General features: G+C 44.4%; 2 protein-coding genes across 3 annotated transcripts in view; both read right to left on the reverse strand.

Annotated features, from left to right (window-relative positions):
* Positions 1-10592, reverse strand: part of lrpprc (leucine-rich pentatricopeptide repeat containing) — a 46860-nt gene extending 36268 nt beyond the window's left edge. The window contains exons 1-13 of one of the 2 annotated variants that reach the window (XM_076075781.1): positions 10374-10592; positions 9513-9715; positions 9201-9323; positions 8675-8796; positions 8377-8435; positions 8133-8219; positions 7898-8024; positions 7637-7781; positions 7355-7512; positions 7150-7255; positions 6908-7015; positions 1038-1156; positions 733-823 (exon numbers count right to left, since the gene is read on the reverse strand). In XM_076075781.1, the coding sequence (XP_075931896.1) occupies positions 733-823; positions 1038-1156; positions 6908-7015; positions 7150-7255; positions 7355-7512; positions 7637-7781; positions 7898-8024; positions 8133-8219; positions 8377-8435; positions 8675-8796; positions 9201-9323; positions 9513-9715; positions 10374-10552 (1627 nt within the window). In that variant the 5' untranslated portion in view covers positions 10553-10592. The remainder of the gene's footprint in view (positions 1-732; positions 824-1037; positions 1157-6907; positions 7016-7149; positions 7256-7354; positions 7513-7636; positions 7782-7897; positions 8025-8132; positions 8220-8376; positions 8436-8674; positions 8797-9200; positions 9324-9512; positions 9716-10373) is intronic. The other variant, XM_076075780.1, reaches the window with a different exon arrangement.
* A 905-nt stretch (positions 10593-11497) lies between these two features.
* znhit2 (zinc finger, HIT-type containing 2) lies at positions 11498-13644 on the reverse strand. The gene is made up of 2 exons (XM_076075883.1): positions 13581-13644; positions 11498-13326 (listed from the first exon to the last, which is right to left on the reverse strand). The coding sequence occupies exon 2, from the start codon at positions 13287-13289 to the stop codon at positions 11565-11567; it is 1725 nt and encodes a 574-aa protein (XP_075931998.1). The 5' UTR covers positions 13290-13326; positions 13581-13644; the 3' UTR covers positions 11498-11564.
* Positions 13645-17933: the final 4289 nt, after the last annotated feature.

The following is a 17933-nucleotide window of genomic DNA, read 5'->3' on the forward strand; positions in this document are numbered from 1 at the left end:
CAGAGAGGAGACGGACTGATGAGTGATGAAAGTAAAGAAAGTCTTCATGTGGACTGATCAGGGCTGCCATTCATCATTATTGATTATTCTACTAATTGACTTTTGGACTTGGTAAAAGGGGCAGTGGTGGGAGTCTGATTATTAAATTAAACTTGTAATCTTGTGGAAAATGGCCCTGACCAGTTTCCAGTTCCAAAGGTTTGATTTATGGGACCAAAAGTCAAAAGATTGTTCAATTTACTGTCATATCAACCAGAAAAGGAGCTCGATAAACTTACTTTTTGAGGGTGTGCTGTGTTAATGTCAATAGTGCATAGCGGGAAGAAATATATGAAAACTGTCCTAATGTGAGAGGGGGGGGGGAAATCCATTCGGGACACAGAGGGTTGTCTGTGAAAACGATGTGGATGTTTGAGACTAAAACGAGATGAAAGACAGAAAAAAAAAAAAAACAAGAGTCATCCATTATTTAACAGCCTTCTCTATCCCGTCCTTCTGCCAGTCCAGGCGCCTCTCGCTCTTTACATATTCACACAGACTAATCTCTTAAAAGGCCTGATGAGCACAGAGGAGTAAGTGGGCAAATGTGAGAGAGAAGGAGCAAGTGTGTGTGTGTGTGTGTCCAATTAGCCCGCAGGCAAAGTAGCGATTTTTATGATGATGGGTGCTCAAGATGCAGTAGAGCTTCTTTGGAATGTGTCAGAGTGTGTGTGTGTGTGTATTTAGGCTTACGTATGGTGTAGAGTTCGGCCAGGTTGCTAACAGCCACCGAGCGAACCTCTGAAGACACGAAGCCCTCCGAATCCAAAGAGATGCCTGCATCCTGAACAGATAAAAATCACCTTTAAGTCAGCAAAAACTTCTTAAATGCACATTGGCCACATGTGAACACACACACACACACACACACACACACACACACACACACACACACACACACACACACACACACACACACACACACACACACACACACACACACACACACACACACACACACACACACACACACACACACACACACACACACACACAACCTTGAGGGCCTGTCGAGCTGCTTCCATGCTGGGGAAGACAGGGAGGATGTAGTTGGATAAAGTCTCCACATCAGGACACAGCTCGAGCTCCTGCATGCCCTTCACCACCTCAACTACACCTACGACACACACACGCAAAAAGTAATTAATATCAACTTTTTAAAAGTATGAGATCGGACCGCAATTAATATTCCATCCATATTTTTACATTTCTTGTTTATTAAATGCCAGAAAATAGGAAAAGGTTCCCAGAATCCAAGTTGGTGTCTTTAAACTAGTAGTCCTAAACCAAAGAATACTCAATTTAATATGATATAACAGAGGAAAGCAGCAAAGGTGTGCTTTGGTATTTGTACTAAATGACTGATAATAAATTGAATTGGTGCTTTCATTTTTAGACTTGGACTGAAACTTCTTAATCAGACTAATTGTTTCAGCTTTATTCCATATCATCTTTATGTCCATGATAATGCAAGTTGAATAAGTTTGTGATGTAATAAACAATATTTGGATCAATAGTCAAAACATAACATGAGTGTACGAGATGCATGTGCAGCAAACCTTTTTGTTTGACCGTTTGAATTCAATCCCTGCACATCGCTGCACTTTCACAGATACACAAACACTTTCCTCCACTCGCTCTCATGCACGGGCCTGCAGTTGTGTCGGCACTTTTTAAATGTGGGTCGAAGAAATGAGCTGGCACATACTTTCTCTCACCCCTTCACTTAAATCGGCAGGCATTTACACACACACACACACACACACACTCCATCAACAAAATGCTAATGGCTGCTTCCCTCTCCACCTTGGACTGACGGATACGTGTACATAAACACGCACTCGGCCTGAAGTGGACTCTTGCACCATCACCCTGCTCTCCAGCGGAGCCCCGAGGTCCTGCCCCAGGGAGGGAGGCCAAAACAGCCACATGCATATGGAACAGCCACACATGCGCTCTCCAAATGCCCGCTAGTGTCTGTGTGTTCGCGAGTGTGTGCACATGTGGAGGAGGCACTGCAGCACTTTGCATATGTCTGGGAGCGTGCCCGTGAAGGACATGCATCTAAATGAGGGCATAAGCCAGTCCCCCCCCCCCCCCCCATGTGTGTGTGTTCATTCTCAGTGAGTGTTGCTATGTGCTTTGAGGTGCATCTATATGCTATAAATGACCACATCCAGTGTACCAATACACCTTGTTCCCATGCGGACTTCAGCAAACTACCTTAAAGTGCACACCTCAGGATGCTGTGTGTATTTACTCTCACTCAGGTTCTAAAACACACACACATACATAAACACACATATATATATATATATATAGGGCTCTGTTTTTCTGCGTCCTCTTGGGATGTATGTGTTCACCTGGCAGTCTCTCTCTTTAGCTAAATAAAAGATGAGGCCCGGGCTTTTATATGCCATTAAAACCTGGCTGGAGCTGCATTATCCCAGGTAGGGCTACCTGAACCACTCCATCCATCCATCCATCCATCCAGATCACTCATTCATCTTCCCCTCTCACTATCCATCTACCCTGCTTTCAAGAAAAAAAAGTAAACAGGAGATATTCCTCCTTCTCAATGGAGGATCCATCCGTTTTGCTCTCCATCCGTCCATTCTTACCCCCTAATCGCTTTCATCCGGGCTTGTTTTTTATGAAAGAAGAGTGGGAACTCCTGCTTTCCTCCTGAATAATCCATAATCAATTTCACGGTGAGCCAGACAGACAGAAAACAAGTGAATGGAGAACTGGAGGTAGAAATGCATAAGCCGGCATTTTCTCACTCACGCTTTTTCCGGCTTCCTCGCGTTGAGCTTTCATGAACATCAGCACTTTTCTGTTGTCTAACGAGCATGTTTGTGTGCGTTTTTTTTTTCTGTCAAGTCAATTCTGTGACCAAGGGCTCAGTTCTCACTTTCATTATTTACAGTCGTATGGCAAAGTCTCTGCGTGTTGTAGCTAAGCAGTAATAACGCAGGCTACTAAGAGGTGACGTCAGATTGGCCTGCGAGTGGTGCTGTTCACATTCTAGGACAGCTTTTATGAAAAACTACTGGATGACTGTGATAAATATAAAGCTACCGCTTGCAGCCGCTTATCTTAGCTTAGCACAAAGACTAGAAGCAGCTAGCCTGGCCTCAGAAAATCCTGGATTCCTGACAAAGTCACAGTGACGACAAGAGAAGTCTAGAAAGAGAGAACGAGGAGGTACTGTAGTGACTTGAACCTGTCAATGTGTGGAGGACTACACCAAAATAAGATTTGAGAATAAATGAGAAAAACAGTGAAGAAACTACACAAAATAATATGATATAATGAAGTGTCATTTATACTGTTCTTCCTTTAGGTCTTCTACTTCTCACTCCACAGTCCTCATATGCGAGTAACACTTTTTCCCTTCTCCCCCGTCTGTACAATTTAAATAAAGATTCGGCACAGAGTGGAGGCCATCCAGGGTGGTCAGCATAAAGCCTGACATACCATCCGGGCAAGAAGTATCAAAGTAGTGAGTTAAGCATGGCAGTGGTCACAAGATATCATCATCAGATTCATGTCTTCAGGTTAACTGTCACAGACGAGAAGTGAGGACGGAGGAAAGAGAGGAAAAGAGGAGTGGAGCGAACCGGTCGCTGTCATCTCCTCCCGTCCTTGGACATGAGTACCTGTCACTTCTCCTTTTCTCTCTCCTCCAACACCATCTGTCTCGCCGTCTCTCGCCGTCCATGACTCTCTAAAGGTAGACTTTGTTTGCTGCGAGGCACTGACGGGTTGTTGTTTAAAAACAGAACGGAGTACGAAGACAATTTCCATTTTGGAGGCAAAAAAAACCCTGCAGCATCTTTTCTCTTTCTTCTTTTAATCGAGGTAATGTTTGGCTCTCATGCCACCAATTAACTCAGCTGAGGCTAACATACAGTTCATGGAGGGCTGCATTACAGATTGCTGCGGCAGTGCTTCTTTAATGCAGCCCACTCTACTCGACAGAGCTGCATTAAAGAAGGTTGAAAATGAGGTCACACAAGTCGAGTCAGGTGTGGGTGAGCCTTTACATCTCTCATCACCCAAAAACACACAAGACCAGAAACACTCCCTTCCTCTCCCTCCCTTTCCTGGTTCCCCGTGTCAGAAGTGATAAGAGAGCGCTGCGTCGCTAGGACTGACAAGCGGTGACTAGCTGGCGGCAGGTGGGAAGTATGGCCCAGCATATGCTTCTGCTAAACCCGCCAAATCCACACCTCATCAAAATGCGAAGGGATTTTTTTCCCCTCCCCCGTTTCTCCCCCCCCCGTTGCTCTCCACCAATTCTACGGATCTGGCCTCTCTGCCCGCTAGTGACACCTGTGGACAAAAAGTGACACGGCGCTTAATATTTCATGGGCCGTGCACAGTGGGGCGCGTAATCCAAAGTGAATTCCCTCAGAGCGCTTGCATTTACATGAAATCAAGTCACTCCTCATCAGTCACATCACCTGCACTGCCCCCCCCCCCCCCCTCCCTCCCTCCCTCACAAATGTGGACACACACACACACACACACCTCCTGCAGCCAATGAGTGTGAGAGAGAGCAGGAAGGAAAGAGGGGGGGGAGAGAGGCTGCATCTTTCATGAGGGTTAAGGCTAACACCGTTGGAAACAAGCCACTGTGTTAGAAAAAGAGAAGTTTTCCCACTTCCCTTCCTTCCGTCCTTCTTTCCTGTCTGTGATAACTAAATGGATGCAGTCCGATGTGTTTGAGAGGCTTTGAGACGCGCGGTTGGGGGATTCAAGTCAGAGTGTGTGTCTCCGTGTGTGTGTGTGTGTGTGTGTGTGTGTGTGTGTGTGTGTGTGTGGTTGTGCATGTTTAAACTCATGTCTAGTCCTCTTCTTCATGCTGCCAAGCAAGGCGCTGAGGCATCTCACCATTCAAACTGAGAATGTGTCCGGACCGACGGCCACACTGGTCTAACCAGTTTCTCCTCCCTGCCAGCTCAAATGCTGTCAATTAGCTGACAGGGGAAAAGTACATAATTTATTAATCGTTTTAAAAAACCCAAAGAGAGAGCCGGAGCTCAGCATAAATAAAGCACTTAAAACCCAAGCCCCCGCTGAACGCATTTGACAGGCTACATTCATAAAGGAGCTGCGAATTCTGACAAGTCTTCTAATGCCGGCTATCTGCCACTGAGACGATTTCCTGCACAAAAAAAACAAGGGAAAGAAAATCACCATTTCCTTCAGCAGAGACGGATATTGGAAACAGAAATATTCCACTAAACTGTACACGCTGGCAACTTTAAGACATCAATACCAGTTTTAGCATCCGACACTGAAGGCTCCGTAGAAAAGTACTGCCTCACGTCCATCCACCCACTCAATGAAACCTATGGGATGAGCGATAATCTGCCCAACGTGTACACCAACTGTGAACACCACTGATCACTATCATAAGAGGGGAAAACAAAATGATCTCGATCCTTTGCAGAATATAATTTGCCATTGTTTCTTCTTGTAATACGAGCCATTTTTACAGAAACTAAATAAATGATCTTGTTATGTCCCTTCAGCTTGAGTGATTTATTACTCATGCTACCGATCTTTCAATTTAAAAAATGAGAACAGACTTTATACTACCTGAAAATCTTGTTTTTGTTGAAAAATAAATGGGCAAAGGAAACGAGGGACGGAGGAAGATTTGGGTGAAGAATTGAGCCGAGAAACAAGTTTGGTTTGATAAAGGATTTGAGTACAGCCACCGGAGCAGAATGACCTCTGACCTCTCAGCCTCAGGCCTGTATGTGCATCCATGTATGCGTGTTTGCATGTGCTTCGGGCTTCTCAGCCCCCCAGTGTCCCCAACGAGGAACCATAGGTGCCTCGCAGCTTGGGGCAAAGGTCGACAGATCATCCACCACTTTCTTCTTTCAGCAGCTTCTGCATGGTTGATTCAGAGTCAGCTATGACTTGAACTAAGACATGCCTCTCCTAAAGTCCTTGATCAGGATAAACAGAGATTGGTTGTACTGTGCTTGCAGCTTACTATTATACTCTAGAGTCTGTTTGTGCAGGAAATGCCATAATACTACCGTCAGAAAGTTCCTATTTCCTAGAATGACATGTCCTGTGGCCGTGCACCCAGGAGGCTACAACAGGGCAGAATTTGTAGATCAGGAAGTGGAATAAAAACGATGACATTCATGTCTGAGCGCACTCTTTGAAAGTCAGGGAGTCTTTTGGGCTCGTCTGTTCAGAGTGGCTGACATGGGGAGTTCTAAACTTTGCGATCTATTCCTAGAGCTCTCCGGAGAGACCTGTGTGTGTGTGTGTGTGTGTGTGTGTGTGTGTGTGTGTGTTGTTTCATCTCTTCCTGCTCCAACTCTCTCATGCAGGGATCAGACCTGTTTGCCCTTGACTGCCCCAGCACAGTGAAATCTGTCCCAGTTGGACCACTCTGTAGGGCATTAATATTTGAGGGAAACACTCCTTTAAAAGCTCTTTCTGGTACAGAGGACTGAGGAAGTCATAATCCCCTGTACACCACAAAAATAACACGCGTGCTCATAAACTGCGAATATCATGCTCACCGAAAAACAAAACTCTCCATTTCAGATGGGATGCACAAACAGCTGGTGGGACCTTTTTTGTTTTTCCTACTTGGGGCTCAATGGCACCCATTGAGTTCTCACATACACATGAGATTGTTCACATGAAGTTGGAGTAGTTTTAGGTTGAAACTACAAGCTTCTCACAACAACTCAGCATATTCACTTTCAAAATGTACTGGTCTCTCTGAAGCTACTGCCTTTGCATTGATCTTAAGCACAGCATAGAATAAGCACATATGATATGACTTAAATAATGTGTGTGTGTGTGTGTGTGTGTGTGCGTGTACCAGCTGTGTTGCTGTCTTTCACATGCTGAGTGAGGAGGGGCCAAAAGTAGTGCGGCCTTATGGGTGAGTCCTGCTCCTTCATCATCTTCATCAGCTCTAAAGACATACCTGCAAAATAAATAAAAATAAACTGCAGCAACATGATACAAATATATTATATTCACAATTCACATAGATGAGTGCGTGTATAGAAATAGTAGATGTAGAGAAATATCTTAATGGAAGTTAAGCGTGTGCTGTACCAGTCTTCTTGGCCTCCAGAGCGCAGGACAGAGCGAAGCTGAGTGCAGCAGTGTGCAGGTTTGACTCCTGCAGCTCTTTGCAAAAGCTGGCGATCTTCTCCAGTGACTGTGGTGCGCACACACACAAAGACATCAGAAATGAAATTCAAAGATCAAAATGAATACAGTGTAATAGGTTAGGGGAGCAATGGGTGACATGTCTTACCGTGTCCATGTTGACACAGTGTCTGAGGAAGAAGTTGCCCAGGTTAGCGGCGTCTGAGTTGAAGCTTTCCGACTGCAGTGTGGGGAAAGTCTTGAGGATGTGAAAAGCCGTGTCCTCCTGGCTCTGGGTGATGAGCCTCAGGCACAGGTTCATGGCATCTACAGGAAGAAAAACAAATACTCATTCTGCTCAGCTTCAAACAACTGCAGAGATGATTGCAAATACAGCAGATTAGTCAAGTTCAGCTGCTACAGTGATGTGGAGGTGTGTGTGTGTTTGTACCTGGAACGTAGCCTCTCTCGTGCCTCAAGCGCTCCACCATGTCTGGGATGTGCTGCTGGTGTCCGGCTTTGGCCAGGGTGAAGATGACCTGCATGATGTCCCTGTCCATCAGACTGGAGTCTGCACTCTCTGCTGCCTCCATAGTCTGACACAGAGAGAGACAGAGGAGGATGGAGAGAACAAGGAAAGTGTGAGTTTGGGAAGCATGGGCGGTTATAGAGGATGGGGAGGGGATGAAGAGAAGGAAAAGCACGCACACACCTTTTTCAAACTGTCCAGGTCTCCCTTCTCGGCGTAGGCGTTAAGCAGCGATATATAAGTGTCGGGACCCGGTTCGATTCCTGCTCCCCGCATCACAGACAGGATGTTCTTAGCGCTCTCGATGTCCCTGCACAGCGACAAATGACAGCTGGTTTAGAATCAAATTATTCCAACACCGACACTTATTGTGGGCCATTAAACACAGTGTGCTGGAAGCAGAAGCAGCGACACTCACCCTGCACGAGCATGGCCGGTCACCAGGGAGTTGAAAACGGCCTCTGTGATCGGTAAATCTTTGCTTTTCATGAAACCCAATATGGTGCTGAGAAAGAAAAAAAGAAAGCAATATGTCATCATACTGTTCACACAATATGTTTGACTGAAAGTCAGTTGCTGTTTTGCAACATTCTGTCTAGTAGCAGATGTCAGAGCATGAAGCCTGTTGTTTGGTTCATGAGCAGAACACAACGTTTGCTCACCTCGCTCCCTCGATGTCTCCATTTTGGCAGTATGCTGCTATGAGTCTCTGGTAGGTAACCTGTGCACAAAAATAAAAAGGGAATCAAACAGAGATTATAATCACCTGCTGTATAGAAACAGGTAAAAGGGATTTGAATAATTAATCTGCATAATCAACTACAATACACTGCAGAGGAACTCAAACTCTTCCTAGGGATGTCTGTTTCTCTTCCATTAGCATTGTTGTGGTTGATGGGTTCAAGCAAGCAGAAATCGGGTGTTTTCTCTCAGTGTTGCACTCTGCACTGCAGCGCTTACTCTGTTGGGCTGCACGTTAGCCGCTTCCATCTTGGCCAGGAAGTCGGTGGGGGAGAACTTGAACTCATTCTGCAGGTAAACCTTCAGCAAGGCGTTGTAGTGACTAACATCATACTGTGCACCTGGGAAGGACAATGAGCAAATATATAACTGTAACATCTACAACATACAGTGAGAAAAAAAAAACCAACACCCGCTAGCATGATTGAAAAGCTGGTTTTCTTTAAACAATCGACAAAACGACACAGTTTATCAAAGCAAGAAGCTGTAAAAAACGGCATTATTCTGTGATTTTCATCTTTCAGACGGTCCTTAATAAATACGTGATGAGGATGCACTCTATACAGTTGTCTTTAGTGTAACTTTCCCCTATTCAATCCCAGTCTAATAATACGAGTCAAAGACTCAGCTAACAGTTTAAATACCTGCAATCATGGTTAACATATTTTAAGTTCAGCAGCAGCAAACAGCAATGTAGTACTCTTAATAAGACGGTAGGGTTGTTGCCTTTGGTGCGGCCTCTTACCCAACTCCTGCAGCTTCTCCCACACACGGTGGGCCAGCTCAGTGCGCTCCTCCAGGGGAACCTCGGGCAGCAGCGACCCGCAGCTCCGCAGCAGTAACAAGGCCTGGTTCCCACTGGGATAACCTGCAGACAGACACCAAAGAACCAACAGGTGAGGATGGATGTAGAAAAAGAAAGAAAAAAGGTCTAACAAGAGGAAACATAGAGCACGCTCCGTTCATTGTGCGTTATATTATAGCTTCATGTTGCTCATGTTCATAAGAGGAATCATGAACTGCCTCCGTCTTGCATCACTGTTGAAGCTGCCTATACCTGTCCTGCAGATATCGTGGAAGATGCGGAGCAGCAGGGTCTTGGTGATGCGACCGGTTCTCCTCACGGAGCTGTCCAGCTTGGCCAGAGCCCAGTCGAACTGCTGCGCCTGCTTGGAGCGCACCACGACACTGGCCTCGTCCTTCTGCTCCGTGGCCACGGCATAGTTACGCACACAGCCCGCTGCGTACGGCCACACGCGACTGAGGAGGACCAGATTGTGAAAATGTTTATCAGCACAGGGTGTGTTGGGTGAGGGTGTGTTGGGTCAGGGTGTGTTGGGTGCACAACAATACACGTGTTAAATAAGCAGTAACAGGAATACATCTGTGGATGCTCACCCTGTTTAAACTGTTTTGACCTTGACAGAGAAACAAGCCCCCTGCAGAGTAACCCATGTCTGTTATCTCTCAGCTTTTACATCAGCTGAGTGTCTCAAGGAATTCATGATAAAATGCCAAATTTGACAATTATCTGCATATAATAAGCTGCAGCATGACAAATGTGCCAATGATGGGTCTTTCCTTACAAGCTATAATTTAGCTAATACAAAATATAGCAACAAGCTAACGTATTGCCAGCAGTTACATTAGGATTAAGAACCAAGTGACTGTCATTGGCTTAATTATGAGACAGAGCTTGACTTGGTTACACAACGTCTGATCATCACCTTGTGTAATGCGGGAGCCATGTTTACCTAACAGCTATCCATGCAGCTAACGTATTTATGTATGTATACATTTAATACTGCAGCTCATGCAGGCCTAGTGTGGATACGTCATTGATGTCATTGAGCCTCAATGACATCTCACGCGTGGATTACAGCTAATGACACCGGGCTAACAGACGTGCGCGTGATACCTGGACGCGTGTCCCGACGCGAGGCCGATCTGTCGGGCACAAACTCCGGGACTTGTGCCGTCGAGAGCTCCGCTGTACAGCCGACCGAGCGGCGGCCCGTTCCTCTTGGTCCCTGTGATCTGAAGCAAGCCCGAAGGCGAAAACTTCAGTAGCCGTGCTGATCTCAAGAGCGCAGCCATGTTTTCTCCTGTCGCACTGTGTGGAAGGGCATCCGCACCACGTGACCGGTCAAAAGAAAGCCACGCGAGAGCACGGACGTCACCGTACGTACCAGTGTACAAATTGTCGTAAAAGTATTTGGGGAAAATACAACTATATTTGTATCAAAATATACTTAAAGTACCAAAAGTAAAAGTCCTCATTACTGTGTATATATATGTATACTGTATACATACTGTATATCAGTGGGTTATACATATTGATACATTCATGTGTAAGTGTCAATATAATGTTGCAGCTGGTAAAGGTGGTTCTACAGACTTAATCCATAATAATGCATCATAATAGTTATTTAGTTTAATGTTTTTGGCATTAAAGTAGCTAAAGCTGTCAAACAACCACAGTGGAGTAGAAGTGGCATAATCCGGAAAATATTAAAATTGTACTTACATAATGTACTTTAGTAAATGTACTTATATACATGATACATCATATACAGTATATTGTAATTTTAATATAGCTAACCTTGCAAAAAAGGCCCAAAAAAACAAGAAAACCGGAGGTTTCTGTCAAAATACATTCTTATAATTTAATTTTCTGTAAATTACACAGAAACCCACACAACCCAAAAAAAGGCAGCTTATTAAATGTACATATTATTTTTACATCTCAATCTTATGACCACCCCAAGATGTTAATACCTACATACGCAAATACTCCACTGCTTTTTGTCCATTCATGAATTTATTCACTATTCTTGCTTGTCATAATCCTAAACTCTAGTTGTACAGCCTACTTGTTTGTGCTTTTTCCCCCCAATATACAACACAAGAAATTATGAAATACAAAAAGATGCCTTCTTATATTTTATTGTAGCAAATGTTTTTTGTACCTATTCATAATTTTAAACTTTATTTACATTACTAAACATATAAGGATCCGACCAGTTTCACAGTGATAAAATGTAAGTTATTCATATATTTTTTATTACATCATGAGCTTTTACAAACATCAATATGTTCAAGAAAGATTTCATTGGCTCACTTCTTCGATTAACCGCCCCTTCCCTCTGCTCTTCCCTTTCTTCAAGCTCTCCTCAACAACAGTCTTTTCTCTCTCCATGCTGCTCCTCACACTCTCTCTTTTACCGTGTTCGTTCCACAACTCGATAGCTAGTCTACGAATCCTGTGCGCGTTGTCCAGCACCCAGGCTTGAAAGAACTCGCACTTCTTGCTTGCCAGGAAGTACTTCTGTCTCTTTGCTCCTTCTTCTCCCTCTTTAGAAAGAGCTGTTCTGGCCTTGGAGAACACCGAGCGGAGCTGACTCAGGGCTGCCAGACAGTATCCTGAAGCATCCTTTCTGTCTCGGCCGGTCGTGACGTGAGCCACGGCTTCCGCCGCCCTGGCCGGGGCAAGAGGATCCTCCTTGTCCAGGTAACCTCCGCTCAAAATGAGAGCTTCTCCACAGTCTAAGGCCTCTTGGACGGAGTTGAACGTCCTGCTGGAGTTCAGTGCCTCAGACAAAGCAAGGATCATGTCACAGACCTCAAACATCAGTGAATCGGTGTCGTTGTTAAACAGGCACAGCGTGAAGGTGTAGCCAAAAAGTGCATTGACCAAACCATAGCATACAAGCGGAGATGGATTAGCACATAAGGAAGTCAATTTGGGGATTTTTGCAGATATTTGAGGGACACTGGGAGCTGCTGAACTTCCCTTTCCCTTGCTTGTTTCCTTTATGTTTCCTCCTTTAATCTTCCTCAGCTTTGTAGCTGATTTGCCCCGATTCTTGACCTTATTATCAGCTTCCTGTTCAGCCATAGTTGTTGAATTGTCCCTCTCCAGTTTGCTGACTTCCTCCTCAAGCACCTCCACCAGTGCTCTCCCTCCATCCTCATGCTCCTCCCACCACGGCTTCCACAGGGGAATCAGTCCCCCGAGGGCTCCACCCTTCATCAGACCCATGAACGTTTCTTTCTCTTTGCTATTAAGAACTTCCCACAGCTCCTCCTCGGAAAGTGTGTCAATGTCCAGCCCCGAGAGCCGTTCGGCCAAGTCCAGCTCCCCTTCTGCACCTTCAGCGCCCTCATCCGTGTCTCCGTGCAGCTGCTCCCCTTCTCCAAACTCTGCAAGTTGTCTCAAAATAGCCTCAATCTCTGTTGCGCTCCCTTCCCCTGACTGTTGAAGCTCTGCTAACCTGGACAGGAGCTCCACAACCTGCACTTTCTCCATTGCCTCGCCTTCCCCTTCATCTGCGTCTTCTGACACAATACCAGCGTCCCTTAACAAACTTTCCATCCCCCCATCTGTCTTTTCCGCCTTTTGTCTGAGTCCCACAAGGATCTCCTGCATTTTATTCCTCCCTTCGCTTTCTGTTTTCCCCATATCCTTCAGCTCCTGGAGGACAGACTCCTTGTAAAACTCCTCAGAGCACACGGAGTGATCTGGGCTCTGGTAGCAAGCCAAGCCGCAGTACTGCAGGTTACACCGAGGACAGGTGTAACAAGAGGGCTTACATTTACACAGCATGCAGACTGCACTGCTCCTGGCGTCACTGCCGTCCACTGCTGCGTCCTCTCGGGGCTTGGCTGGCGTGAGAAACTCCTCTTGTCCAGAAGCAGCTCCTCTGGACGGGAGCAGAAGCCCATCTCTGGTCACTGTGTCGGGCTCGGTGTCGGTCCACTCCTCCTTTGGACCGATGTCGGTCAGAAGGCTCCTCACGGACGGAGGAAGTCTCCGTCTAATTAATGGATTCATTTGGAGGCTGTGTGGTCTCAAGTCCAAAAGAGGTAATCTAAGAATTGAAGAAAGTAAAAGTATCGTAGTTAGCTAGCAGTGATGTATGTAATACGTAGTTACGTAAAGTTGATTTGACAGTTTGAGGTGCTAACGTTAGCTTCAAACAAAGTGTGCTATAAGTAGCGTTGCATCTGTAAAACGCTTTAAAATCACTTTAAAAGTCGCCCAAAATGCTCTGCTGACGAGGCTTAGTGTCAATAAAACACGCTTCCATCAGTATTACTATCTTAAAGAACGAAATGGACTTACTTCACAGCATTTGCAGCAACACCAACGTTTCACGTTTGCCGTCCAAATCCAACTACCACGTCGCCTATTGATGACGTGTATTGGTGTACAGCCCTGTTTTTTTTTTTTTGTTTTTTTTCTTCACAGCTAAAGACAGTCCAGTCCGATGTGTTTTACAAATATATTCGTTAGAAATTAAATGAAATGAAATGAAATGAGATAAGATAAGATAAAAGTAAATAAAAATATAGAAAAATTAAATTGAATTTTTTTTTTTAAACACCATATTTGGTGATAAAACATAGCACAAGCTCCATTAAGTAGCTGTTCTGGAGCTTTCAGTCATGTTACATGATCTTCATCAGCAGATGGAGATGACATCTTGCTTCCAAAAAAATTTGGAAAAGAAAATTTAGCAAACTATAACTTCCTGATATCCTGATATGATGTTGCCTAATTTTGAAGCAATACCTTTTTCTACATAATTGAATTTTCTGTTGAACTTGGAAATAACCATTTGGCTAATAATCTACAGATCACATTGAGGAGGATAGATAGATAGATAGATAGATAGATAGATAGATAGATAGATAGATAGATAGATACTTTATTAATCCCGCAAGGGGACATTTTTTTGCTACAGCAGCATGGGTACAGGGAAATTTTAAGACAAAGCAATACAAATAACAGAGTAACAAAATTACACATAAAAATGTACAATAGATACAATAAATCCAGGTGAAAATAACACAACCTTTCAAATCCAATGTCCAATCAGTAAAACAAATGGTTTGCACTGTGTGTAGCTTTCTTTTCTTTACTTTGCGACATAGATTAATTGGTCTTGGGACATTTATTATATTTTTTACCTTGACCATGTAGAGCCGGTCTAAATCTGCTGCCATTGCTTGTTATTGCATCCACTCAGTTGTTTAGAAACCTGAAACAGTTTAAATGCTCACTCACCAATACACAGAAAGTCTTCTCTATGCGAACTGTTGACCTAATGACTGACCAAATCTGTCATAACTGTTTCATAAGGTTTAGCACTGGAGCTGCCCACACACGTGAATGGTTTAGTCCAAATTAAGATGGTTGATTCCAAAGATGAGCTTGTCTGTAGACTAGGCAACTAAATTAATGAACAAACTTGTTAAGTTAGAGCTTCTTCGTTGTGGGAAAGCAGCCAGGCAGATTTGAATGACTCATCACAAGCAATGCATGCATGTCACAGTCTGACTAACTGTCCCTCCATCTAACTTTCTGTCAATCTGTACATCATGCATGTCTGTGTACATGTGCGTCTTCCTGACTGTGCTGTGTGTCTACATCTCCCGTGGGGCTGTTTGCTGTGAGGTGATTGTCTCCTGCAGGGGGTCAAGCATGGTAAAGGTCACGCAGGTGGGGAGTTGTCAGATGGCCGTCCACCCCTCACTGGGCCGAGGGGTTCCCGTGCCGCCTGTCAGAGCCCGTGGGGAAAGGGGGAGGAGGAGGAGGGGGGTCTGAGGTCGACGTGTGCCATGCTGTCTTGGCCCCGCCCCTGGCTGCCGTGCCAGCAGTCCTGGGTGGGCTGCTGCCTCCTCGTGTCTCCTTTGTTCTTCGATGGCATGTCCTGTGACATGTTGGTACCCCCCCCCCCCAACACTGAATCCACAAGCTTACTGACTGTTAGACTGATGGTATGTAGTAAAGCGGAGTCTCATCCAGCCTTTTGTCCTCCTTGCATGAGTTTTGGCACAGGTTTGACATGCTTTCAGTCTATACTCAAAGAGGGAAAAGATGGGTATAATAACCGGATATATGGTGTGGATCACACAGTAACTACTTGGACAACAGGACTTCCTAGTCAAAAACCTACATTTATAGCCTTATGCATTAGTATAATCACGTACTAATTTGATTAATTGTATCATGGTGTCATGTCCTACAAAAAATAACACATACTGTTTCCCTTCAAAAATAATACACATTGTACATCTGCCATTATCCATCACACATGTGGCAGCCCCTATACACACAAACACACATCACCCTGTGGGATCAGTTAACATGCAGATCATTAGTTTGATACAATAAAATCCAACTCATGATGCGTATGAAATATCTCTTCTGATACACAGTGTAGTCCATGTGAAGCTCAGTCCAGTACTAATTGCTGGGGTTATGAAAGTGATCATATTTTAAAATGGGATCGTAGTGCGAGACACTGAGAAAAAAACAGAAAATGCACAGTACAAACACACACACACACAAACACAAACACACACACACACACACACACACACACACACACACATCCTGCTGTCTGCCACCAGCTGATAGGTGACAGGGAACAGGCTCTGCCTTTTGGGCATGTCCAGCCCTGGCATGTCTGTAGCTGTCTACTGTACAGCAGGTGTGTGTGTGTGTGTGTGTGTGTGTGTGTGTGTGTGTGTGTGTATGTGTGTGTGTGTGCAGTAAAAGAGAGTAGACCTATGTTGATGTAGACTGTTCTGTCACCTGTCAGCCCAAAAGGATCTGGCATAGGGCACCCAAAAGGGAGACAATGTGTGTTTGTGTTTGTGTGTTTGTTTGTGTGTGTGTGTGTGTGTGCGCGTGTGTGTGTGTGCATAGGGGGGTGTCTCACAACCAGTTTCTATGTGAGCAGCCGGAAGCCAGTGTTTCAGTTTGACTGACTGACTTTTGCACATGCAATCAAATTTGAAAACATGAGGAATTGAATGTTTACTTTGTAACTCTTAAAATCAAATGGACGTAACCTGACCTTTAGTGCACAGTTTAAAAGATGAAACAAGGTGAGATGCATGTGACTCTATTTAATCATCTATTTAAATATCTCTTATATAGGAGTGCCCTGGTTTGCAGCAGCCAAATAATGTGGAGCACAGAAGTTGCATTACATATACTTATAATAAGAAATATAAAATAGTATCCAGAAAACAGATGCAAACAGAAGGAGAATGATACAATGAATGAAAACAGATGCACAATAAATTCTTAAAAAACAAAAACAGCACCAATGCCTTTGAGTGAGTCAGTGAGTGTGGGGTGGTGGAAGGCATAGCAACAACACCCTTTCTCTCCCTCGCTCTCTCATCCTCCTTTCATATACCTTTTTTCATGAATGAACCCAGGAATGTAAGCTCAGCTCCCCAGCATGAAAGCATCAATGTACTCCTTCAATAATTCATCTCCAGGATCTATTATTTACCTATTATTATAAGGCTCCACTGTGCACACACATACCCCTCATACCCACTCTCTGTCTTCCTTCCTTTAATTGACATCCTTTGCCAGGTCACTTAATTCATACAAACAAATCCCTATTTCCTGTGCAGCTCCTTGATCTGCCTCGACTAGTGGCCTCTCCCTTTGAGTGTGTGTGTGTGTGTGTGTGTGTGTGCAGGGTGCAGTGCGGCGTGTGATGTGCTAAAACACAGGTAGATGGAGCGGTAACCTCTCGGTGACCTAAAGCGGCTGTTGACAGCAGTGACAGTGGAAACGAGCAGGAAGAAGGAAAAAGAAACCTTGCAGCACTCAAGAAGTCAACCTTCTCTCTGTCTCTGTCGCTCTCGACCAAGGCAGGAAATAGAGGGTCCGATGTATCACGGTAGCCTACACCAGTGATTTCATGTACTATTATTTCTTTCTACGCCAGCGATTTTTATGCACTGTTATTTTGCAGCTCTAGACTAGACGTTTTCTTGTGCTTTAGTCAGTCAGCCTCTCTTTCTCTCAATTCAATTCAATTCAATTAGCTTTACTGGCATGAACCAAAACATGTTGTTGCCAACTCTGGTGGTGTTTTATGTTGTTTACTAATCAGAATTAAAACTGCCAACAAATGTAAGACAGTGTAATAGCTAGGCTTATACAGCGCACATTCCCTGCTTAAAAATTAAAAAATGACCATATAGAGAATACTGAATAAGTTATAGAAAAATAAGAGACACAAGCAAGAACTCATCATTGAGAAGATTGGCAGATTTTTCAGTCTCTACCATTTTTATGCCAGTGGGTTAAATTATGTGGAATGTGTTTTTTTTACTATATATGGCACAAAGCAGAGAGGGTGTTGTTCTTTCAGACTGCACTGACGCTTGCACGGTTTTACAATAGCAGGTCGTGGAACAAGCAAAAAGCAATTGGGAATAGTGCTTGCAACATGCCATGTCCTCGTCAGTAGAGTGACAGACGTGACGAAAACATGTGGAGTGATGACATTCAAACCCCTTAACAAGCAGCCACCAGTCAATACAAACTCATGCTGTGCAGCCAAACATAATTCGAACGCACTTGACTTTATTTTGAATGCTAGGGGAGCTCCCAACGTTTCTGAAGATACCAAATATGCCAGGCTGAATTTGAGGATGT

This window comes from Anarhichas minor, unplaced genomic scaffold, assembly GCF_050575085.1.
Source record: "Anarhichas minor isolate MPS153535 unplaced genomic scaffold, ASM5057508v1 ptg000054l, whole genome shotgun sequence".
Classification (NCBI taxonomy): Eukaryota; Metazoa; Chordata; class Actinopteri; order Perciformes; family Anarhichadidae; genus Anarhichas; species Anarhichas minor.